The following is a 24714-nucleotide window of genomic DNA, read 5'->3' as shown; positions in this document are numbered from 1 at the left end:
TTCCCTGTGCCTTAGAGCTCAGAAGCTACATCTTTCCAGTGCTATTGGGTTCTGCCTTCTACAATCCTAGATTAGGAATGGATTATTTCCTCACACCACCTCCGTCTCCACCATAGGTTTCCCTAGGGCTGGGGTTCCCATCCCCCTGGCTGTCTTCCTCTGGGGTAAGGCAGGGAAGCCAGGGAGCTGGAGGTGCCAACTCCTTCAACGCCTCTGTGGAATGGGTGTCCCCTGGCCAGGAAAAACTTCAGGAAAGTAGGAGGTCTAGGGCTCACAGAGTACTTGGATAGCTCTAGGGAGGAAGGTCTGGAGAGGAAGACACAGATAAAGCACTGGGCATGGAGCTAGGAGACCAAGAATGCATCCCTTCCTCCTTGGGGGCCACGACTGTACCATCAGCACTGAGAGAGGATTGGATCATAAGATCCTTTTGGGTCTTTTCAGATGCCTGCCTTTGCCCGGACCATGATCCTCCTGGAATGCCCTCCCTCCCCAGACCTAAATGCTACCTCTATGCAGCCGCTGGGGCAGAAGGGCTGGAGTATGAGTCCCCAGACTGTGGCAGGGCAAAGAAACTGGCCTCACTTTTTGCTCCATTATCAAGTGGGTAGCTGTACTTAGAGCCCTTTAAGGCTCTTTCTGATCCTAGATTTTTGGAGCTGTCCAGAGCCTTCCTAGGGCACCTGGAGGAGAGAGTAGGGAGACTGGAAGGGTGCAAGGGAGGGACTTGACAGAGCTGCCTCCTGGGAGCACAACAGAGTTGAAAAATAGGTCTGTGTTGGAGAAGCAGGTCTGGGGGACTTGGCTGGCTATGGGGCTCCTGGGAGAGTGGAGCCTTCTGGGCTATGCCCCTTATGCCCTTCTTGCCACCTCCCCACCATCCTCAAGGCTTCCTAAATGGGAGGGCTCCAGCCCAATCCACAGGGGAAAAGGGTGTCTCAGGGCTACCCAGCTCTCCCCATCTCCTGAAGTCTGACCCTTTCCACGGTGGTGGTGGGGGATGGCATCCCAGCCTTCCCCCTAGGCCTGCCTGGAGGGGGCAAGATAAAGTACAAGGGGGAAGGCAATGCCAGGTCCTGCCCTCACAGAGGAGACTCTATCCAGCCATCCCCTCAGACAGTTCCTTCCAGCTCCTCCCTGCCCCCCCCACACCCCGAATGCCAGCCCTCAGACTGGGGAATGGGCTCAGCCTGGTGGAGGGGCTCTTAGGTTGCCATAGCAACATGTTGGCCCTCTTCACTTCCCAGAATCGGAAATAGAATTGGACGCCCTTCTTCCTGGTGAGAGACTATTTTAAAAAACATGTGGGGGAGGGGGTACAGGGGTGCTGTCCCTGCCTGGTTCCTGGGGGCTGGGCAGAAGGGGCCAGGCCTGGGAGCCCCTCCACCTGTCCTGGTACCCACCCACCCCCAGACCCTCCAGCTGGATGGGGTAGGAGTGGGCTCCTGGCCATCAAGAATTCCGAGTAGAAAGACTCAGTCTGCAGTTGGCTTGTGCTCAGGACCCCTCGATTCCTGGGAAGGCACTGACCTAGTGGTGCCAAAAGGAGAAATGGTCCCTCCTGGGCCTCAGCCACCTGCTGAAATAACAGGAGGAGCGGGTCCATGTGAGATACAAGCTTGGTATGGGGCTTAGGGATGTAGCACTAGGCAGGGAGGCCTGCCAGCCCCACTCTGGCAGTGGTGGCACCACAGGTCCCAGAACCTGGTGGCCTGGCTATGGATTCTGGCCTATTACTCACTAGCTGAGACCTCTGCAAATGTGCTATGCCTTGATATCCTCAGCTGTAAAATAAGGTATGTTAGTACCCAGCTATTTGAGTTGCCATGAGCCTGTGTGCTCAGCACTGTGCTGGCACAGAGGAAGGACCCACTCAATATCATTGTTATTATTGCTATAAGGGGCATTTGCTTCCCAGGTGGCAAGGGCCTTCTCTTCTCTCCTGGCTGTCTCCTTTGGGCCTCCTTCACGGGCTTGGAGCCTTCAGCCTCTCTGTCTCTGCTCCCTTCCCCTGGGAGAACTCAGGCCAGTTGTTCACAAAGGCCTCCATAGCCCTGGAAAAGATTTTGCCTCATTTCTGCAGGCAGTGGGAAACGGCTCAGCGGTTGGAAAGGCAGGAGCTCTCAGGGCCTCTCCCACCATGCCTCCCAGCCCTCCCAGGCACAGCAGCTCAGCTCAAGTGCTGCCTGGGCACTAGAGGCTGCTACTGGCATCTCCTCATGGCATAAACAGCTTGCCAGGGGACAGAGACTAATGAATTTAATAGTGTTCAGTGTGGCTGTGGACTTGAACGTGTGTTTGTGTATGTGTGTGTGTGTACAGGCCACAAACCCTTGGGCTCTTCCTAGGCCACAGTGTGAGGATGAGCAGTAACTCCTCGGTGTCCAGAGCTGTCTGTTCCCATTTTAACCAAAGGCAGCATTCAGGGAAGGGGGAAGGGACCAGAGGGCCTGAGATGAGGCTGAGTCAGGCTTGGTCCAGTGCTGTGTTGGGAAGGTGCAGATGCAGTACAGTGCCACACTTGGTCCCTGATCACATCATCTAGCACTCCATGGCTAGCTGGAAAAACTCATTTTAGCCTCTATGAAAACCTACTGCTTTGGAGGAGAGGGCTGCAGGCACTCTCACAAACCCGTTTTCTGGGTAGGAAGACTGAGGTCTGAGAGGACATGGGGAGGAGACCTGGTGCTCAGAGCTGGGCCAAGGGAGGAGGACCCAAGGGGAGAACCTCCAGGTCAGGAACTCCAGACCCATTTGGCAATGGAGGTTTCCCCAACTGTTGCCTAGGCCTGTCCTCTCTGGCTGCAGGCCACCCCTGGGCCTGAGTGGGTGCTGCCTCTCTGCTTCCCCATCTTATAAATGAAGGGTGGAACTGGTCACCAGGTCTGATAGCTCATTTCCTAGGGGTCCACCCTATGTCCAGTCCTATGTCCAACTTGTCCTCACTGTATACTCAGCTCTGTGCCTATTGAGTGCCAGTATTATGCCTGCCATGGTCCCCACTTGTCCCTACTGTGTGCTCCATTCTGTAATTGCCACTTGCCTGTGGCCACTGTGGCCTGGCCCTGTGCCCAGTGCTCTGCCCTCCATCTGGCCAAGGTGAAGCTGAAACGATGCGACAAGAGCTAGAACACTCTGGGTTGAGGATTCTGAGCAGAGACCCCCCTCCACAGCCCCCATCCCCACCCCTGTGGGATACTGATCTTAGGCTTCAGGGACGTGTGACTCTGGGGAGGGGGCTCTGTGAGGCATAGGCAGAGCAGAGCAGAACCATCTGGAGCAACAGAGGCTGCCAAGGAGCTGCTGTCCCTGGAGCGGAAGCTGGGGAACGCGGGGGAGAGGAGCTTGGGCCTGAGCCTGGGCCCCTCACTGCCTTCTGCCTCCCAGGACTGAGTGATAAAGAGGTTTTAGCCCCCAGCCGACTGCCTGCCCACACACTGGGAACTGCATCTCTGGTCAAGGCTCAGGTCTCAGGTTGCCACATGAGAAATGAGGAGAGAGAAACTGGCCTTACACTGAACCCTCTCCCCCTGGGGCATGGCCCTCACTCTGGGGCTGGCCTAGGCAGAGTGGTCATCTGGCTGGTAAGGGGAGAGGAGGCTGGCCTGGGGCTAGCAGACCTCTCCAGGGTCCCTGGGCCTCTCTGCCACTCCAGGCCCCCTGGGTAGGCTCCCATTCCTCAGGGGGTGGGGCCCCAGGTATCCCACACTCTATCTCCCCCCAGGTCACTGGGGGCTGTGATGTGTGGTGTTGCCATGGCAATGAAGTGGGGGCAGGGCACCTAGGGCATGGAGCAGGACTATGGAAGTCACCAAGAAGGTGGGGGGCCCTGATCCATCAGGCCCCCAGGGCCACTCCTTGGCCAGCAGCCAGCAGGTAGGGGGTGGCCTCAGAGGGTCCCAGGGGCAATGGATAAACCCGGGATCCCTCTACATCAGGCAGGGGTTGTCAATGTCCACCGAGGCTGTTATTGATGGGGTCTGTGGTCCAGCCTCACAGGCCCATGCCGCTGAGCCCATTCACCAGCTACTCCGGGACTCTGCCCAGGCTAGTTCCCAGTACGGCTGTGGGCAGGCCTCCCAAGATGCCCCAAGAATTTCCCCCACTGGCCCGCTTCAGAACCCCATCGTGGGAGCCCAGCCACATCTCATCATGGAGGATGGGACCCTGGCCCTACCCGTGTGCAGGCACAGTGACAGCACCACCAGTGACATGACCCAGCACGGACCCTGCCGCCCTCAGCTTCAGGTGCAGACTGGGGGGGAGGGCAAGGCTCCAGCCAAAGTTCTGGTAGGCTGGGGCAAAGGCCCTGGCTGCCCCGATCAGATGGCCTCCTTGGGCACCAGGAAGAGCCGGTGGCTACCCTACATCCCCTCTGGAGAAGATGCAGCAGCTGTAGCCCAGAATCCTCTCCCAGCTCCAGCTCAGGCTCCTGCTCAGGCTCCAGCCCAAGGTCAGGGCCAGGGCAACCCTTCATGTCCAGCTCAGACTCCTGACCTGGCTATAGCTTCTTCTCCATCACTGGCACCTACAGCTCTGGCTCATGCTACTACCCCAGCTCTGGATGTGACTCCAACACCTGCTGCAATTGAACCTTACACCTGCATCCTTGACCAGCCAGGTGACCCCGTTGCCATCACCAAGAGCCTATCCCAAGACCTCCTGCTCAGGAAGTATGGCAACCAATGGTCAGTCCTCTTGGAGTCTTCTAAAATAGGCATATGCTCCCAGGATAAAGTGAGTTTCCAGTCTCAGGAGGAGCCTTCCAACCCAGCACCCACTCCAAAAGAGATCCCAGACCATACCCAGGAACACGAGGTTGCCAGAAGGCAAGTGCCACCTGAGCAGCCCGAGAATCCTGCAGAGAAGTCCCTAGTCTCTACCTCCAGGCCAGGCAGCCCAACAGAACACCCAGAGCCCCCAGGCACCCCCAAGCCCCAGAAGAATAACCAAGAGGTGTGCAGCCCTCAGACAGACCAGCAGCCCCCCAACGTTGGCAACAATACCTGCTCCAATGCCTACCAAAGCTGTAAGCAGCCCCCAGGCCAGTCTCCCAGGGAAGCTGTGCCGATCTCTCCCTCCAATGCCCCCACCTGCCAGCTTCAGGAAGCCATGGAAGACCGTGTGCTAGTGTTTGATATGGCCACAGGCAACACCAGGATAGGGCTGCTGTGCCATGATCCCATGGGCTCACGGGCAGTGCTGGTGGGTCTTGTGCCTAGCCACCCGTCCATCTACATCCCTGAGAATATGCTGCCCACTCGGCCATTGGCCATGCCCATCCTCTCTCCTGACAGCCATCGTTCCAGCTTCTGGTCTACCACACCCATGCTGTCCAGCCCTGTGCCCTCCAGCCTCTCATCTGGCAGCTACCGAGAGGTGGCCCTTGTTCCTAAGGAGGCCAGGCTCAACCTGGAAACCCGGGACTCCCCTGGTACTGACACACCTATCAGGGTCGGGATGTTTGCTGGGCCCATCCCACTGGGGATGCCCCACCAATTTGGGGAGAGGATACTGACCCACGTTCCTGATCCTGGCCGGTCCAAACCTGATGCTGAAAAAAATGAACCCAGTCATACCATCTGGATGCTGGATGCCTCCAGGATGCCAGACACCTCCAGGATGCCAGATGCCTCTGTGGTCCAGATCAAGAAACTGCAGTGGATGAACTCAGGGCAGACCCCAGAGCCTGCTCCACCAGCCAATCCCCAGGAGGTACCCAGATCCCTGCCCCAGGAGGACATGAGCAGCCACAAACAGGAAGAGGTCATTACTGCACAACCCAACAACCTTCAGGTCGAACGTGCTGGACAGGCCTCCCTCACTGGTCAGCCTCCACAAGCCGAGCCGCACCCCCTTGCTAGGCAGACCCTCCTTGCTGGTCAGCCTCCCTCTGCTGAGGAGCACCCCCTGCCTAGTAAGCCCTGCTTTACCAAGCATCACCCCCTTACTGGTCGGCACCCCCTGCCCAGGCAGACACCCTTTGCCAGGCAGTTTCCTCTTACCAGGCAGGCACCTCTCCCTGGGCATCCCCCCCTTTCCAGAGACACCCCCATCACCAAAGAGCCCACTCTCTCAAGAGGGATTCCCATCACCAGGGAGCCTGCCCAGGCCTCTATCCTGTGCCAGGAAGGTGAGCCTGTGGGCCTGCCTACCCACGTGGGGGTACTTCGGGTGCCACTGGCCCCTGAGGAGGCCTGTATCTATATGAGCAGAGACAAAATCGGCATCAGCATGGGCCAAAACTCTAGGGCACTTCAGCTTCCATCCTGGCAACCTGGCAGCCGCCCCAGGGCCCAGGAGGAGCACCTTTCCCTGATCACGTTCACCACGCCTGGAAATGACTGTAAAGTCTTTCCCATGGCTATGGTGGGCACCGAGTCCCAGGATGCCCGGCTCAAGCTAGCAGCTGAGGACATCACATACTCATCCATGGTCACACACCTTGGCCTGCTCCGTGGGACCTGCTATGAGCTGGTGTCCACCATGGGTACTGTGCCAGTGCAGTCCCCAGTGCTCTGCCGCCACTCGCTGGGCCCCTACCAGGACATGGCAGCCGTGGTGATTGACACAGGAACAGGCTTCACCAAATGTGGGCTGGCTGGAGAAGACCATGTCCTCAGCGTGGTGCCCTCACACGTCCAGCTGCTGCAGCACTCAGCCCAGGGCCAGCCCCAGTATGCAGTGTCTGAGAACCGAGAGGACTCCTGCCCGGTGCTGAACCGAGGTGTGGTCTCTGACTGGGATGCACTGGAAGTTCTGTGGCAGCACCTGTTCTACTGCCGGCTGGGCGTGCAGCCCGAGGAGCTGGCTGTGCTTGTGGCTGACTCGCCCATCTCTCCACGTACCAACAGAGAAAAGGTAGCGGAGGTACTCTTTGAGCATTTCCACGTGCCAGCCATGCAGACAGTGCATCAGGCCCTGCTGGCACTCTACGCTTATGGACGCACCACTGGACTGGTGCTGGGCAGCGGTCATGGCACCTCTTATGTGGCACCCATCCTCACTGGGGACCTGGGTCCACTTGACACCTACCGCCTGGACGTGGCTGGTGCCGACCTCACTGAGTATCTGGCTCAGCTGCTGCTGGCAGGTGGCCAAACACCACCCAAGGCAGGGCTGGTCAACCAGATTAAGGAGGCCACCTGCTATGTGGCCATGGATGTGGCAGCTGAGATGGCCCGCATCCAGGCCCAGGCCCGGGTGGACTTTGTGCTCCCTGATAAGCAGGTCATCACATTGGGCTCCGAACGCTTCTCCTGCCCGGAGGCCCTCTTCCAGCCCAGCCTGTTAGGCCTCAACCAGCCGGGTCTCCCCCAGATGGCCCTCCTAAGCATCAGCCGGCTGGAGGCCAAGCAGCAGGAGCAGCTGCTGGCCAACGTGGTGCTAGATGGTGGCAGCACCCTGGTCAGTGGCTTCCCTGAGCGCCTGAGACATGAGCTGGGCCCTGGTGCCACTGTGCTGGGCTCTCCTCACCGAGCTGTTGCAGCCTGGCTTGGGGGCTCCATCATGGCATGCCGTGACTCCTTTCAGAGCCTGTGGCTCAGCCGCCGTGAGTATGAAGAGGAGGGCCCATGGGCCATCTACAAGTACCAGCTGTGAGAACATAAAAGTTCCAGTTCTGCTTGCTTTGGGTCCTTCCGTGTGTTGTGGTTAATGCAGGGAAGGGCAGGGGTCCAGGTACGAGGTCAGGGGTGGGGGTCTTGGCACTCTCAAGGCATGCCGTGCATTTGCACACTAGAACTTCGTGGGCCCTGGCCATCCTGCCCTTTCCAGAAAGTCCCAGAACCCCTTGGCTGGCATGGGGTCTGGTTTGGCCTGACCTTTATTGCACCCCAAGGGCAACCAAAGAGAGTGGCTGATGTGGATTTTGCCCTGTTGCCCTGGCGACAAGCGCAATTACCTTTGATTGCCAGCTGGTTGCCATGGCAATTTCAAACATAATATAATAACCCACACAGCCTGGAGTGAGTCACAAGGTAGGGGGAGGGGGCAGCAAGGGGGTGGAGAGAGCCCCCTCCCCTAGCTCCAGAGGAAAAGACTGTTTACCCTCCCATTTCTTGGGCCCTCTCCTGGAAGGTGATGTGAGTGACAAGGACAACACTGAGCTGTTCTGAAGATGGCTGGGGGTCTGGAGCATTGTACTTGAGGGAGGGTCCCTGCCAGAGCCTGGGCTTCTTGGGGAGCTAGTTGGTGATGCAGGTGCCTCCTGGAGTCTGAACCATGGCTGGAGTTCCATGCGGGATTGGCAGGGGTTCCTGGTGGCCAGCAGGAGCGTGAGAGTATGGGAGTACTGGCCTTTGGTGCCTTGGGTCAGGGAGTGAGGGACAGATAAGTCCTGCATCCTGGGTGGGAGGCAAAACCTGAGTTGGGGAATGAGGCTCTGGCCTGCCCAGAGTAGATTCTGTGGGTCAGATCCTTTCCTATGTCGTGACAGTTGGGCTCTTGTTGGAGCCAGAGCCATTCACCCCATTTTCCTCTTCAGCCCTCCAACCCACACAGCCCCTGCCTGTAGGGTTGACCAGGGCTCAGGCCTCCTCAGAAGGTCATCATAGAAGTTACCAGGCAATGCCAATTGCCCCTGCTCCAGTCCCAAGGATGAGGGGCCTCCTGCCACCCTTCTGGACAGTGGGGTGGTCAGAAGCCATGGCCTCTGACCTTGTCTGGTTCTCTGAATTGCAGGTGTAGGAACAAATCTTTGCATCAGCCCAGCCCCTGACCTGGAAGAGACAAAAGGATGGTATTCAGCTGGTGCTGCCACCTACTGCCCCCTGTAGGAGGTTGAAGCTGAAACACTGAAACTGGCCCTGCCCTGCTTGTCCTCCCTGGGTGGGGGCTGAGGGGCAAGCCATGCCCCAGACCCAACCCTGAGTTCTCATCTTCAGGTTCCCCTCTTCACAGAGGGCAAAGACCTGGTTACCGCCCAACCCCCCGAAACACACACACACTTTAGAATGAGGGGCTGCCCTGCGTGAGGGGACTGGGAGCTGCCAGCTGTGTAGGGTCTTCATAGCCCCTGCTCACCCCTGTCTTCCCATGTCCTGCTCTCACACTCTGCTGATGCTTCTCCAGATTCAGCCTCCATGGTCCTCAGGCTGAAGGCAGGAAGGGAGGTGGGGAGAACCTGCTGTTCCACGGACCAGCTACAGCATCGGCGCACATGTGTAAGCAAGCACGCCTGGGTGCACACGGAATGCAGACACACGTGCCCCTGGGCACCACTGCACTTGCTGTGCTGTTGCCATCTCTCTTGGAGCACAAGAGCACACACACGTGTGTGCACACACCCTGCCACGTGCTCTCACCCACATGCACACAGAGTGTGCACAGGACTAAGAAGAGGTGGAGTGCTGCCAACAGCAGGAGGGCTTCAGGGAGCCACCCCTTTCCCTGCCTCTAAACCCTCTATTCCAGCTTCTCTTGGCCTCCAGGCTTCCCACTGATGACTGCCTGGATCGTCATAGCCCTTTGGAAAGACAGAAACGTGTGTGATATATGTAGGGTCAGCAAGCCATGCTTTGGCTGCACCACACAACTCAGAAATCGATTGTTTCAAGGACAGTGGACAGACAGCAAGAAGGACTAAGTACCAGACCACTCATTTTGCAGATCTTAACTGAACCCACTGAGAAGAGAAAAAGGTTTCTGCCCTGTAGATGTCCAGACTGCAGGAGATTCCTACTCAGAGATTCCTGCCCTACCTCTTGGTGATATAACGAAGACCTCCCAGAGCCCGGGGTAACCTAAAGCCAGGGAAGGATGTGAAGGGCCCCTTGACAATCCCTCTGGAGGAAGATATTGAGGGATCTTGTTTGAGGCAGTCATTCCCCATTAGCTATGGAGAACCATGCATGGGAGCAAAGTCTAAGGAAGTCATGGAAACCACTCAACATGGCTGAGGGTTTGGTGATGACTCCATTCCCCCCAGGGCCTGGCCAGAAGTTCTGGGCTTCAGATAGCAGCTTCAGCCTGGTTCTTAGGGCTGTGAGCGGACAGATAATGAGTCCATCTGCCTCTCCAACAAGGTAAAGAGAAACAGCCAAAGACTTCCTTGAAAGCTTCTTGCTGGTAGTTCTGAGCCTCCTCCAGTCAGGCCTGGCAGGGCATCTTGGTGTCACCATTCTCTTGTGTCCCTGTATTCCAGCCCCAGGTCACCTTTGGTGATGCTGCTCATGAAGAGTTTGAGGGTGATTAGACTGGTAAGAAAGCAGAGTCCACACCATTTTATAGGTGACTTTAATAGCTTGGTGAATTTGGTACCACACATGAGGGGGCAGACTGAACCAGCCACCCTGGCTGGGACTTGGGAACAGGAAAGACTTTGGCCTTGTAGGAGTGGGGAATAGGGTGGGACAGAAGGCTCTGCCATCAGGATCTGGGGCCCTCACTATGGGGCACAGTGATCACCTGTACACATATCTGCATGTGTTTATGGCTCCTAGCCAGGTGATGGGTCAGGTCTGGGAACTACTGCCTGGCAAGAGACTCCTGCGCAGCTCCAAGCCTCAGACTGCATGCACCCCATCCTCCCTACAATGAGTGTTGGAAGGCCCCTCCTGCTCCTGGTGCTGGGTTGAAGTCCGAGGGCGTAAAGAAACCTTTGAGAGCCCAGCCTGGTAGGCCAGTGCTCATTGTCTCCACTGTCATCCCGAGTCTATCCGCCCGCGCTTGGGGGTCCTTGCATCAGGCTGCGCCTGGACTGGGGCGGGGCTATCTAACGGAGGCCCCGCCCCGATCCCGCCCCCGGCCCGGGGTGCGAATCCGATATCTGCGAGCGGCCAGCGATGCTGAAGGTTCGCAAGGCGAAGCGGCTGCAGCTGGCGCCGCGTCTGCCCCGCGTGCCCGGAGCAGATTCTGCCCGCCGCCCCCGGAGCCCAAGGCACCCCGCTGAGCTCGAGGTCGCTTCCAACCCTTGAGGACCGGTGCTGCAGGTGCGGGGCGGTCCGGGAAGGGGGGTGCCTTCCGAATGCACGTTGTGGGGGGGTCCTGGGGATTGGGTGCCGGTGGCTCGAGCTTCAGGACGCAGAGTGCGCGTGGGCGCCGCGAGGGCTCGGGGTCCCGACGGGAGTAGAGCGCGCGGGGGCTCTGCAGATCTCGGGGGGTGGTGTGCGGGGTTGGACTAAAGTTCCCCGTCCCCTCGGACGGCTCGGGGGTCCCAGTGGAAGTGAAGCCTTTGTGACCCAAGTTCAGGCGAATATCCCCTCCCTCCCCCCGTCGCCGGGCTACGAATTGTGAAAACATTAACCCTCGAAGATTCGTGGTGCCCATTGGGGTTAGGGGCCGAGGGCAGAGACGTTCCTCCTGGCTTACAGAGCCGCATCCAGCCCCTCCCAACTGCCCCTGACCCCCTCCCTCCCGCTCGGCAGTCACTAATTTCCATGACAACGGAGAGTTCTTTATTGGCGACAACCCGAAGGGGGCTGGGCGGGGCTGCTGCGGGGTGGGGGAGGAGGCTGCAAGCCCCTGGGGACAGGAGGCCCCCCAGCCAAGATCCAGGTAACAAGCCTTCACGCGGGGGCCAGCCGGGGTCCAGGGCACAGACCCACGTGCGTGGTGGGGGTGGGGGTGACACATGTACCCGCAACGGGGGTGCGGAGCTTGATGCTCACACGTGTGCTCAGCATGTGTGTGCTGGGCCAGCGGGGGCGAGCAGTACTGTGGATGGGGGTCAGGGTGGCCCCGCGTGGAGGTCAGGAGCCCCTAGCTGAGGGGGAGGGGGGCCCTGGGTGAGCTTCTGCCTTCCCCAGCCTCTAGTGTCTGGCAGAGACCCCAGGGCTTTTGAGATCTGCCAAATCTGCCTTTGTCCGCACCCCGCACCCCAACGGGATGGAGATTGCTCCACTAGGTCTCTCCTAGAGAGCATGTCCCTCTGTCCCTCACTAACAGCTCAGAGCCTGCTGCAGCCCAACCCCTGTCCTGCGTCCCTCCCACCTCCAGACCCAGGATCACCTGCAGAGACCTTCCCCTGTCTCCCCGTCTCAGAGTTGATTCCTGACAGCTCTAGCCACCTGCTGGGTTCCAGTTTTCTCAAATGGGAAATTGGTGTCTGCCTCCAGGCCAGGATGGTCCCCAGGGCAGGGAAGGGGTCTCTCTCCCTTTATTTCCCAGCATTTGGGCTGGGTGCCCAGGTGCCCTGGCCTACTGCTCACGTGTCTGCTGCTGCCCCTCCTCTCTGGCTCCATGTCCGGCCACCTCTTACAGGCAGGCAGACAGTCCACCCTGGGGGGAGGAGAACACAGAGGCTTTGATCTGTATCTAGGGAAACTGAGTCATGGGGTGGGGTGGGGGTACGACTGTGCAGTTATTATCCTGTTTCTGGGTTGCTTGTGGTGCCACTTCTAGTACCATCCTGCCAGGGCTCCACTGTGGAGGAGGTTAAGCTGAGCTGCAAGAAGGGCCCTAGGGACCCAAGGCCAGGAGTACAGCAAACGGGTGGGAGGCGGCGGGGGGCTGCAGCTAGGCAGGTTAGGCAGAGCTGGGCCAGCTGGGGGGAGGGGCTGTTGAGGGAAGCAGCCAGGTCTCCAAGCCTTGCTTCCATCCCCCCCATGCTTGGGCCTTCAACATTTTGGATCTGCCTTACTTAAGCTGCCGTAATGACAAAGAGAGGGGCTGGGGCCTACCCTGGCTCAGGGGGCTACAACTGGCCTCTTCTCTGGGGCCAGGGCTATGTCTTCCACACCAAGCTCATTGTATGTTTAGGGGATCCAGGAGGGTTCAGCCCTGAAGATCCACATACCAGGGGCAGCTCCTGGCCCAGGTGATCAGAGCACATGGCCACAGAGGCCTTAGGGCTCTGCTGGGCACCCATAGAGCCTCCGGCCTACCTCCCCCTTCTTCCCCTTTGTGCATGTACTCCTTTCCTTTTACTCTGTTGTCTCCTTGCTTGTCCATCACAGATTCTGCCTTTGTCTCCCTGTGAATCTGTCCCTCTCTTTCCTAAAGGCTCTGTCTCCCCACCCATCTCCCCTTCTTTGATGGGGCCGGGGTCACAGAGCTTCCCCTGCAGAAGGAGCCAAGGCAAAGTCGAAGGGAATTCTTGGAGAGGGGGCTAGCCAATACCTCTCTCCTCCCCCTCCCCTTGTTTTAAAACTTCCATCACCGTAGCAACCCTTTTACTCCAGCACCTTCCTCTGCATTTCCCTTCCTCCACCCACAGGAAAGCAGGGCTCCCAGTGGGTTCTCTTTCTGGGGTTCAAAGATTGGGACCCCAGGTGCCCAGGAGGGGCCAGTTGGCTCTTGGTTCTGCCTGCAGGTTAAAGGCTGAGTTTTCTGGAGGCAGCACTGGATTGAATGGCCACTCCCAAACTGAATAGAACCCACCTCCACAATCTCTCCTTAGAGGAGGAAGAATCAACCCCAGCAACTGGAGCCTGAGGCCCAGCCAGGCAGCAACCTGCCCAGTCCCCTGAAGCAGTTGAACTCTGGGCCAGAAACTTGGCTCTGCCTCCTGACACCAGACCCTGCCAGTGATGCCTCCATCTCCCCTGGCCCTGCAGAGGAGGCCTCAGTTGTGGGCCAGGCAGGGCTTGGGCTTGGGCCTGTGTCCTTTGTAACAGGAAATCCAGCCGCAGCCTCTGAGAAAGAGAATAGGGGAGGGGAAGGGGTGCCTGCAGGCTGGTGTTCACAGCTGCCACTAAATCAGGAGGTGTTGCCCACAGCCAGGCAGTCAGAGGCCTCCTGGGCCCTTCCTGGCCTCCCTAGATTTATTGCAAGCTCTGGAGCCCCACATGGGGCAAGGAACCAGGATAGTGGGACACCCTGTTTATGGCTAGGAAAGGTGGGACCTGCACCAAGCTGACTGCAATGGAGGAGGGGCAGGACCTGATTATGGGGCATCTGGGCCTTTGAGCTTTCCCTGGGCCAGTCTTGCCTGAGACTGCAGTAGGGCCCCAAGAGAACCCTTTATAAACTGGGTGCAAACAGGAGGAGGCTCCCTCGGTTGCCTGAGGTCTAATGCCCTGAGCTCAGTGGTCAGACACCCAAGGGGCAGGCAGTAACTGCAGCGTAGTGGCTCTGCACTTTCCTCAAGATCCTTTTTGGTTGGCCCCTGTGCACACCATTCAGTTCCTCTGCATCCAGTGGAAAGAGCCGCATCTCCAGACAAAAAGCTGCTGTGGTGCTCCTATGCCTTCCCATGCCCCATTGTGGACCTGAGGCAGAACCCAGATCTTATGTTGCTGGGGTTGCGTCTGGGCTGTCCAGGCCATGGGGCAAACTCCTTTCTGCCTGGCCTCCCACTATTTCTGTAGCTGGCCATTGGTTGTTCCTCCCAGGTTTGGGTCTAGGGCTCCCCATCAATGCAGGCAGTTACCTGGGGCTTGGTGCACATACCCATAGTTTCCCAGGCAGCAGCAGTGTAGAGTGGGTAGAGGTGGAAGGTCTTTCTCCCCTCTATGCCCTGGGGCCAGGACTGGGGAAGGGCCCAAGCAAGTGTGGCAGGACATGACTTCAGCCTTTGTGACTGTGAGCAGAGGCCCAGGTGGTAGAGATAGACCCCAAGACCAGCTTTGCCTGCTCCCCGCCTCCCCAGTGGCACAAGTGCATCTGCGTGACCACAAGCTGTGGAAACATGCATATGCAAACATATGTAAACTTCCCAGCCACCTCTGAAGGGCTGGGGGCTGTTGGCATTGGGGGTGGAGGGCAGGGAATGGAGGCTGAGGAAGGTGTCTCAGAGGAGAGGCATTTTTGTCCGGTCTTGGAGTTTTAGACAATTTGTTTTACAAATGACCTTATAACATCAGAAATCACAGTGAAAGAGGAGATTCAGCTCTGGCCACAGCCTCGCTCAGGTGGAGGCTGCTTTGCAGGGAAGCTGGGGTGGGCAGCACCCTTGCCTGTGCCCACATTTCCTGCCATTGAGTGGACACAGTTGAGCTGGCGAGTCACCTGTTGTTGGACGTTTAGGTAGTTGCTGAATTTTTAATGTTATAAATAACTCTGCTGTGACAAATCATAGGATTCTGAAGGGAGGTTTTGGGGGAAGGGCATACCCGCCAGAGGGAACAGTGGAAGCACAGCAACAAAGCTGGGACACAGGTCCCTCCTAGCGTCTCCGGGGGACCTGCAGGCTGTGGTACCACCCTCCTACCCCATACATGGCCCTCGGATCCCAGCCTGGGAAGGGAATTGGTGCCCATTAGGGCCCTTGAAAGGACTGATGCGAGTTGGGTCCCCTCCCCCAGATTGTTCTGGCATGGAGATGGGTGGCCGGCAGCGGTGGGTGACTGTCATTGCACTCCGCTGTAAGAGCAGGATTCCAGCACACACTCCTCCCTGGCAGACGCAGGAGCAGGGCTGTGGTTGTGGTGGCAAAAATCAGTCGGGGACAATCTTCAAAGCTTCTCTTTGCTTCTGTGATGCCTCACAAGATGGCTTAAGCCCTGGCTTGAATGACGCTGATGAAATGTGCTTGCGTTTCCTGAGCCCAGGCAGCCCAGATGGGGGAATGGTGGAATTTGTTCCCTAATGCTGAGAACAGATTTGAGGGAGAATTTCCAGGACTGTGATCCCTGGGAAGTGGGTGGCTGGCTCTGCCAGGGTGGGTCATGGGGCTTGTCTGGGCCTTGGCATTTGACCCCAGCTGGCAGAATTCCTGTAGCCCAAGCTGCCCCCTCCGAGAAGCAAAACAGTGGCTTCTTCCCATCTCTACTACCCTGAGGCTGTGTGTGCCTCCAGGGAGGAGAGCATCTAGGTACTTAAGGCCCCAGCTCAGGGCCTGTGCAAAGCAAACGCTAATCGGTATAATCTGCAATCAGCAGAGACAGAGCAGTTTCAATGTAGCCTTATTGCAGAACTTGCTGAGACCCCAGTTTTATATGACCAAGCACTGTTGAAGCAGGCAAGGCAAAGGCCCAGACACTAGCATCAGACGTCCCCCCACCCCCCATCCCTCAACTTATCTCAGGAGCCAGGACAGGAAGTGCCTTTTCGTTTGGGTGATGGAGCCACCCCATCCAGCACTACAGGTGAGGGTTGTACCATAGCTGGCAGAATTGTAGACGTGTGGGGCACCATGCCCCAGAAACACAGAGTGCCTGGAGTCCACTGAGCCAACTGCATCCGGCCACCTAGGGCCTTTCCCTTGTACCTAACTCCCTAAGCCCACTGTAGGCCCCAGCAGTGAGGCACTGGGTAGGCTTGTCTTACCCTTCCTGGCAATCGCCCCATACATGCCTCCTGGCAAATCCCTCCCCTCCAAGGCCCAGGCCTAATGCTTCCTCTTCCTTTCCTCATGTCTCCACCAGATGGGGGTTCTTCCTTGGAGGAATCCCCCAAGCAACATGTGTGGTGCAATATTTCTTAAATTAATAAAAATAATCATTCGTATAGTAAAAATCCTAAAGAAAAATTAATAAACCAAAGATATAACTCTGCTCCTCTGACACCCAGTTCTTTGCCCCAGACAGAATTCTTATTTTCTTAGGTGTCCTTCTAGAAAAAAGTTTGTGAGTATACACCAGTATACAAACTTCAACAAATGTACCCAGATAGCAGCATTCTCTACCCACCGTTCTGTCCTTCACTCTTTCATGTAACAATGTGTTTCAGAGACTGCGCCGCAGCTGCACATTTCGGACTACTTTCTACTTTTCAGGAGCCACCATGTATTCCCCAGTATGATGGCCATAATTTTTATTGGTATTTTTTATCATGAATTATAACAAGAACTAGGAATATGCACAAAACTCGTATGTACATATTTACAGATTATTACGAAGCAACGCCTGTGTAACTACCACTCGGGTTCAGAAATAGGCTCGCCAGTGTCCCCCATGTGTCCTTACTCCCTCAAAACCCCTCCCTTTTTCTTAAAGGTAATCATTATTTGTCTCTTGGTGCTAATTTCTTAGTTTTTCTTTATAGTTTTACTACTGTGTATGTATCCCTAAACAGTATGGGTTAGTACTGCCTGTTTTGTTTTTTTAATTGGGTGGAATTCACTCAACACGTAGTGAACCATTTTTTAAAGTGTACAATCCAGGGGCATTTAGTGCATTCACAATGTTGTGCAACCTCCATCTCTCTCTAGTTTCAAAACTTTAGCACCCCAGAAGAACATTCCATACCCATTAAGTAATTACTCCCCATTCCCTCCTCTCCTCATTCTCTGGCAACCACTAATCTGCTTTTTTTCTCTATGGATTTGCTATTCTGGACATTTCATATAAAAGGAGTCATATAGTGACCTTTTTTGTCTGGCTTCTTTCATTTAGCATAATGTTTTCATGGCTGAATAGTATTTCATTGCATGTTTATACCACAATTTGTTTCTCTCTTCATTTGTTGATGGACATTTGGGTTGTTTCCACCTTTGGCTATAAACATGTGTGCACAAGTTTCTGTGTGGACAGGTTCTGCCTGTTTTTGAATTTTATATTAATAGAATCATACTGTATGAATTTTTTCTTTTTTCATTCAACACTGTTTGTGAGCTTCACCATGCAGTTGGGTATAGTGGTAAATTCTTCATTTCCATTGCTGTATAGTATTCTGTGTGACTATACCACAATACATCCTGTTGTTGATGGATATTTGGGCTGTTTCCAGTTTTGGGCAGTTGTGAGTTTCTACTAGGAACATCTTTGTTTGTGTGTATACATGCAAATGTGATGGACAAACACTCATATTTCTTTTGGGTACATATTTAGTAGTGCAATTGCTGGTTCAACTTTAGTGGTTTTACCAAACTGTTTTCTAAAGGGAGAGTTGCCCTCTATCAGCACTGTGCATATTCTCCACATCTACGCCACACTTGGCATTGTAAGACTCTCATCTCTAATGATCTGATGGGTGGATGGTTATAGTACATTTCATGTATGAAACAGCTGAAATTTAAAGAAATATTTTGATAAATCAATTTTTGAGTGTATACCAAACAAAACTAGTCTTGATGTCAGCTTTATATATTTTTCATAAGTGGGGGCTATTGTAGTTCAGGCAGCCAAGCTGAATGGTTGGAGTTGTAGCGGAAAAGCAGGGGAAGGATCCGAGCCCATCCACTCTGTAGCCCTTCCTGATGGGGTCTCTGACCCTGGCTTGGGCTGAGTTAGCCTGGGGTCACCTAGACACAGTCTCTGTTTTGAGGAAGTGGAGAGTGGTACAGCTGAGCCAGACCCCGTCCTGCCCACAGCTCAGGGCCCGGCAATGCCGTTTGGGTGTGTGACTCTGGGCGATAAGAAGAACTATAACCAGCCGTCGGAGGTGACTGACAGATATGATTTGGGACAGGTCATCAAGACGTGAGTGCCAAGCCTGGAGGGCAAGGGTGGGTGAGCAAGGGCTGGGGGAAGGGGAGCAGAGTGCAGCCCAGGCCGAAGCCAGGGCTGAATGGGATGTCTGCTGGCTGCAGTGAGGAGTTCTGTGAGATCTTCCGGGCCAAGGACAAGGCGACCGGCAAACTGCACACCTGCAAGAAGTTCCAAAAGCGGGATGGCCGCAAGGTGCGCAAGGCAGCCAAGAACGAGATAGGCATCCTCAAGATGTAAGTGTGAGGCCTGGGGGGCAGGGTGGGGGAGGAAGTAGCAGGGAAGGGCTTGGAAGGCAGGTGGCCTGAGGCAGTACCAGCCTCCGGACAGTTAAGTCTGCCATGGCCCACTGTAGTTACCAAAGCTTCTCCCAAGGGTTCATCCAGCCCTAATTATTGATTCCTCTCCCCATCACCAGGGTGAAACACCCCAACATCCTGCAGCTAGTGGATGTGTTTGTGACCCGCAAGGAGTACTTCATCTTCCTAGAGCTGTGAGTGTGGGTCTGGGGTCCCTGGATGCCCCAGGCCCCAGGCCTTTCACCTGTCTCACCCTCTGCAGCCAGGGAAAAGGCCCCTTTCTGGACCCCTTGGGTCCCAGGTCCTGGTGAAAGCAGCCCACCCTAGCACTCTCGCCCCACCCCCAATCCTGCCCACCTAAAGCTCAGGGGCTGGTGTTCCTCAGGGCCACGGGGAGGGAGGTGTTTGACTGGATCCTGGACCAGGGCTACTACTCGGAGAGAGATACAAGCAACGTGGTGCGGCAGGTCCTCGAGGCTGTGGCCTACTTGCACTCACTCAAGATTGTGCACAGGAACCTCAAGGTGAGGCTGGGGCTGGGGTCAGTGGGCCACCTGCTGGTGTTGGAGCTGGGCAGCACCTTGGGGCCTCAGTCCTACCTTTGTGGCCCTCATGGTGTCTTCCTCTGCCCATCTATATGCCATCCCCCGCTGGAGCAGCTGGAGAATCTGGTTTACTACAACCGGCTAAAGAACTCGAAGATTGTCATCAGTGACTTCCATCTGGCTAAGCTCGAGAATGGCCTCATCAAGGAGCCCTGTGGGACCCCCGAGTACCTGGGCAAGCAGGGGGTGGGGCAGGGACAGGGTGGGGACAGCCTCCAAGGAGCCACTCTCAGTAGGGGAGAAGGAAGTCCCAATCCTAGGAATTGGGTGTGACTGGTACCAGGCAGGTACTGGGACCAGCTAGGACTGATACTGACCAACAGGTGGACCCTGTGTTTGCAGCTCCTGAGGTGGTAGGCCGGCAGCGGTATGGACGCCCCGTGGACTGCTGGGCCATTGGAGTCATCATGTATATCCTGTGAGTGGATGGGCAGGCGAGCAGGCCCTCCGCCAGGCAAGGTGGCGCCTGAGGCTGTGGCCTTCCTGGGTGACCCTGCTTTTTGGTTTCCATGTAGGCTTTCAGGAAATCCACCCTTTTATGAGGAGGTAGAGGAAGATGACTATGAGAACCACGACAAGAATCTCTTCCGTAAGATCCTGGCTGGCGACTATGAGTTTGACTCTCCATACTGGGATGACATATCACAGGCGGGTGAGGAGGTGCCCACATGTGGTTAAAATGAGGGAAGAGCCCTGCTCCTGTCCCCAAGCCTGTTCATCCATCTCTAGACAATGAGATGGGGGGCCCATGCCTAGCCCCTCCCTGGCCTTGTCCCTAGCCAAAGACCTGGTCACCCGGCTGATGGAAGTGGAGCAAGACCAGCGGATCACTGCAGAGGAGGCCATCTCTCATGAGTGGTGAGTAGGGCCCAGGGGATGTGGGAAGAGGAAGATGATTAAGGCCAGGGTTCCTTTGCCCTCTGTCCCCCTCACACCTAGCAGCTTCCATTCATGAGGCTTTGAGAGGGTGGAGGTCATCCAGAGGCTCAGGACAGCCAGAGGCTCCGCCTGGGAGTCCCTGGTCCCACAGGGAACGTCTGGGCAGAGTCTCCATGGTGGCCCACACCCCTTCAGAACCAGATGCACTCACCCTTTCCAGGATTTCTGGCAATGCTGCTTCTGATAAGAACATCAAGGATGGTGTTTGTGCCCAGATTGAAAAGAACTTTGCCAGAGCCAAATGGAAGGTAAGGCTTGGAGGGCTCTCTTTTCTGGCCCTTCCCCAAGAGTTCCTCTGGCACCTACAGTTTCTTGACCACACCACAACCCTGCAGCTACACACAGGCTTTCTCCAGCTGTTAGGTGATGAGGCTGTAGCCACAGTCACTATCTTAAGCAGGTATGCTGAGCAGAGTTCATGGCACTGGGGCAGGCAGGCAGCCGGGAGCACCACGGAAGGGGCTGGGTTTGGCCACTGCCAGGGAATGAGTCCAGCTTCTGTGCAAACCTTGAGTCTCTCTCTACCGTCCTCTTTCAGAAAGCTGTCAGAGTGACCACCCTCATGAAACGGCTCCGGGCGCCGGAGCAGTCCAGCACGGCTGCAGCCCAGTCTGCCCCAGCCACAGACACTACCACCCCTGGGGCTGCAGGCGGGGCCACAGCTGCAGCTGCTAGTGGGGCCACCTCAGCCCCTGGGGGCGGTGCCACCGAAGCCACAGAGGGTAATGCTCTTGCTGCAAAGAGTGATAATGTGGCCTCCGCAGACCGTAGTGCCACTCCAGCCACAGATGGTAGTGCTACCCCAGCCACTGATGGGAGTGTCACTCCAGCCACCGATGGGAGCATCACCCCAGCCACCGATGGGAGTGTCACCCCAGCCACTGACAGGAGTGCCACTCCAGCCACAGATGGGAGAGCTACACCAGCCACAGAAGAGAGCACCATGCCCACTACCCAAAGCAGTGCCACACTGGCCACCAAGGCAGCCGCTACCCCTGAGCCGGCTCTGGCCCAGCCGGACAGCACAGCCGCAGAGGGCTCAACAGGCCAGGCTCTTCCCTCTAGTAAAGGGGAAGAGGCTGCTGGCTGTGCCCAGGAGTCTCAGAGGGAGGAGACCAGCTGAGTGGGCAGGCTTATGGGGGGAGTTGCAGGGGATGGGCAGGAGGGTGGGAGAGTGGATGGGGGGCTTCTTTATGTACATAGAGTCACTGGCATGATGCCCTCTCCCCTTCTCCCCACTGCCTCCCAGTTTGGGGCATACCTGGGGGCCATGGGAGAGCAGTCTCGTCTCCTAAGTGTATGTGTGTGAGTGGTGAGCAGGCCAGAGACAGGGCCGGCCCCAGCCCCTGCATGGATTCTTTGTGGCTTTTCTGTCTTGCTAGCTTCACCAGTTTCTGTTCTTGTGGGATGCTGCTCTAGGGATACTCAGGGGCTCCCTGCTCTCCTTCCCCTTTCTTTCTTGATCCCCTCCTGATTCCTCCTTGATTGCCTCATGATTCCCCCAGGCAGGCCCTGCAGGTCCCATCCTCTCCCAGATCCAAACTCGGGCAGTCTTGCCCTGAGAGCTGGTCCTCCGGTGAGGCCCTGTCAGCAGTCTTGGGTTCCTGTACATGGAGGTATATGCCTGGGGTGTGTAGGCTGCTCTAGGAGTGGACACAGGCTGGTATAGAAGGTGCAGAAATCTAGGGCATGTGTTTTGAGACAAGATTGACTGCATGGCTGGGGGGCGCTGTTTCTAGCTGTGGGGGCCCTCAGAAGTAGAAGAGAGTGAGTGGGAAAGTAGAAAGTAGAAGGTTCCATCTTTGTTCCTGGGAAGTCTCTACCAAGACCCTGTACAATTATTTCCTGCTTTCTCTGGTTCTGCAGTTGGTTTCCCTGTGACCCAAGCCTTGTGAGCCTGTAAGGGGAAGGAGGAGCAAAAAGGATATGGTAGTAAGATCTGGGAGGGTAGAGTGCAGGCCCAGAATCCATTGCCTCAGCCTAGGGTGCTTGCTGCATGCAGTGCCCATATTCTCTGACTTGGGGGTTTGCCCTTCACAGGGGCAGATTCTGATCCCAGTTCAACAAAAAATGGAGAGGAACCCCCCTCTGTTTTGATGGCCTACTTCACCTTCTATCATGGCTTGGAGAGAGGATCAGGTGCCTCTGAGCCATGCTGAGTTACTTTTGCTAGAATGAGGAAATGGAACAAGGCCCCCAATTCCCTGATAGAGGCTCCTGGAAGGTACCCTTTTTCAGACCCCACCGCAGCCTGAGCTGGCAGTCACACTGGTCCTGGTCCCCGCTCAGCACTCTGTGGCGGTTCCGCCCTTCTCCTTGCATGCCTGTGGGTCTGCTCTGGTGTGTGAAGGTAGGTGGGCTAACTGTGTGCCTGCTAAACCTGGCAAATAAACTTCACCCTGCCAAAGCCTCTGGCTGCCCTTTTGCCTTCGCCTCCTCTGTCCTACTGGTGAGGGGCCCCTGAAAAGCAGCAGGGAGGGGGGAGGCTGGGAATAGGTTCAGTAGCGGCCTGTGTTCAGTGCCATGGGTATTGCCTAGGCTGAGAGTGAAGATCATTCCACCACAACATGTTCCTCTCCAGCTCCTTGGTATAGGGGAGAGGGAGTTCTCTGGACTCTAAAAAATCCACATGGGTGGCAGCTTCTGGGGTGGTCTTGGGCCAAGAATACTTTATGCTGAGAGTTCTAGTTCATGCTGCTGTTCTGATGACTCATGTTGACCGAGGAGCCTTTGTCTTTACTGGGGCATAGAGCTGGAACCCACTAAGGGCCAGCCACCACAGGGAAAGACCTTGCCCATAGCCAAATGGGATTCCCAGGGCTGAGGAGAGGGTGCAGGGTGGGCACTGCACAAAAGTTCTATGCTGCCTTGTTAGTTGATTTCTTTCTTCCTGTGAACACCTGTGCTTTCTACACAGGGCCCAAAGGACTTCGCTCTGGGCCTACTTCAGCTGGAGCAGATCAGCTTTCTACTATGGGGTTCTGCATAAGGTGTCTTCTGAAGGGGAGGGGAAGGAAGAGTAATACTGCTAAATACTGTAAGAGTGAAAATCCTTGGGCCACAAGACTTGCTCCAGCTCAGACAGGCTCAAGGATGCTGCTCTTTCTCAGGGACAACGCCAAAGATAATTTATCTGATGTGAGAATGAGAAAAAGGGCTTCTTAGTTCCTTGTGTTAGTCACTTGTCTGTGAAGCATCCACACCTCTTAAATTTCAACCCTCCTGCAGTCCCAAAGACATAAGTTATCCTACTGGGAGCAAAGAGCTAAAAAGGCAGGGTATTGGTCCTAGCATTTCCATTCTCAGGCAGGGATCCTCATGCCTTGATTGGATAAAGCCAGGGTGGGTCTTGGACTGCCCTAAAGGGTTAGTTTACATGTCCGTCTTTCCAGGACAACCCAGAGCCCCAAGACTGAGAGGGTGGGGCATTCTTTTGGCCTGTGGGAACCCTGGTTGCCAGTGGTTGGTTTAGCACTGCCCAAAGCACAAGAGTCCCGCTTCCCATCGGGACCAGCGTCCCATTCCCCTACCTGCCTTCTCCACCCTCGCAGAAAAGAACGCCCAGGGAGCACAGGGCTTGGGCTTGGGACCACAACGTCCTCCTTTGCCCCAGTTAAAGAATTAGCCGGCGGAGCCACTGTCTCCCGTCCCGACCCAACGCTGCGTTCTGGCGGTGCCGGCCGAGTCCTCCAAGGAGGCACCACACTGGCCAGAAGCGTGGAGGACCTGAAACAGGCCCAAATCCCCACTCGGCCCCAGGATTCTTTGCCGCCTCTTGGCTGCTAAGCCCCGCCCGCACAGAGGGCTCGTCGAATCCAGGCCTAACCGTTGGGCTACGCCCCCAGCTTCGGTGCGTCATTTCCGGTATGCCTCCGGAAGTCGAGCATTGGAGCGAAATTTGAAGCTAGCGGGGCCGCGGGGGCACGGCTGCAAAGCTGGACCTTTCGCGGTTTACTTGCCTACCAGCTTCCCTTGAGTCCTGCCACCATGCCTATCCGTGCGCTGTGCACCATCTGCTCCGACTTCTTTGACCACTCCCGCGACGTGGCTGCCATCCACTGCGGACACACCTTTCATCTACAGTGGTGAGTGACCACGGGATCGGGGCCCAGTGCTTGCCTCCCTACGGCCTGGGGGCCTCGTGGCCGTGGGGTGTCAGACCTCCCGGCGGCCGATACCCCGCGCCCAGACGGGTAATGAGGACGGCACTACATGAAGCCCCACGAGAGGTTTTTGACCTGGGCACAGGCGGAGGTGACAGGAGGTGACAGCTAAGCCGAGTCTCGGGGCACGGGGTAGGTCCAGAGAGATGGAGAAGGTTTTTTTTTGATCAGCTGTACTAAAAGAGGTGACTTCAAAACTATTAGCCCGGGAAGAGGTGAACTTTCACCACATTAGCAAGCCCTTTTATTTTTTCTTTACAGAAACCTGGTAGGCCACTGGCGACCTAAGACTATTTGTTGTGGTTTGCTTGAGGGTTTGGAATTATTCTATCCAGAGTCATCCCATTGGTCACCCTAATATATTCAGTGACGCCAGCAAACCCAAGTTAACATCGAAGAGTAAGGAGGTGCTCCCCAGTCGAGCTGTACTGCTGACTTTGTAGGACCCTTCTGTTGAGTG

The 24714-nt window shown here is 56.2% G+C and overlaps 3 protein-coding genes across 4 annotated transcripts in view; all 3 read left to right on the top strand.

The window, feature by feature from the left end:
• Positions 1 to 3801: 3801 nt before the first annotated feature.
• LOC119526862 lies at positions 3802 to 7602 on the top strand. Its single transcript, XM_037826356.1, has one exon. The coding sequence runs from the start codon at positions 3802 to 3804 to the stop codon at positions 7600 to 7602; it is 3801 nt and encodes a 1266-aa protein (XP_037682284.1).
• A 3092-nt stretch (positions 7603 to 10694) lies between these two features.
• On the top strand, positions 10695 to 22501 carry CAMKV (CaM kinase like vesicle associated). Its single transcript, XM_037850922.1, has 11 exons — positions 10695 to 10931; positions 18134 to 18242; positions 18353 to 18484; positions 18667 to 18741; positions 18933 to 19071; positions 19207 to 19327; positions 19495 to 19570; positions 19668 to 19804; positions 19932 to 20010; positions 20252 to 20339; positions 20630 to 22501. Exons 2-11 carry the CDS (start codon positions 18148 to 18150, stop codon positions 21212 to 21214), a joined length of 1527 nt encoding a protein of 508 aa, XP_037706850.1. The 5' UTR covers positions 10695 to 10931; positions 18134 to 18147; the 3' UTR covers positions 21215 to 22501.
• A 147-nt stretch (positions 22502 to 22648) lies between these two features.
• The window catches only part of LOC119545438 (TRAF interacting protein), a 37161-nt gene continuing 35095 nt past the window's right edge, over positions 22649 to 24714 (top strand). The window contains exons 1-2 of one of the 2 annotated variants that reach the window (XM_037850944.1): positions 22649 to 23955; positions 24058 to 24176. In XM_037850944.1, the coding sequence (XP_037706872.1) occupies positions 24079 to 24176 (98 nt within the window). In that variant the 5' untranslated portion in view covers positions 22649 to 23955; positions 24058 to 24078. Of the gene's footprint in view, positions 24177 to 24714 lie in introns of both variants that reach the window. The other variant, XM_037850935.1, reaches the window with a different exon arrangement.

Source organism: Choloepus didactylus, chromosome 1, assembly GCF_015220235.1.
Source record: "Choloepus didactylus isolate mChoDid1 chromosome 1, mChoDid1.pri, whole genome shotgun sequence".
Classification (NCBI taxonomy): domain Eukaryota; kingdom Metazoa; phylum Chordata; class Mammalia; order Pilosa; family Megalonychidae; genus Choloepus; species Choloepus didactylus.
This window is presented reverse-complemented; position numbering and strand designations above follow the sequence as displayed.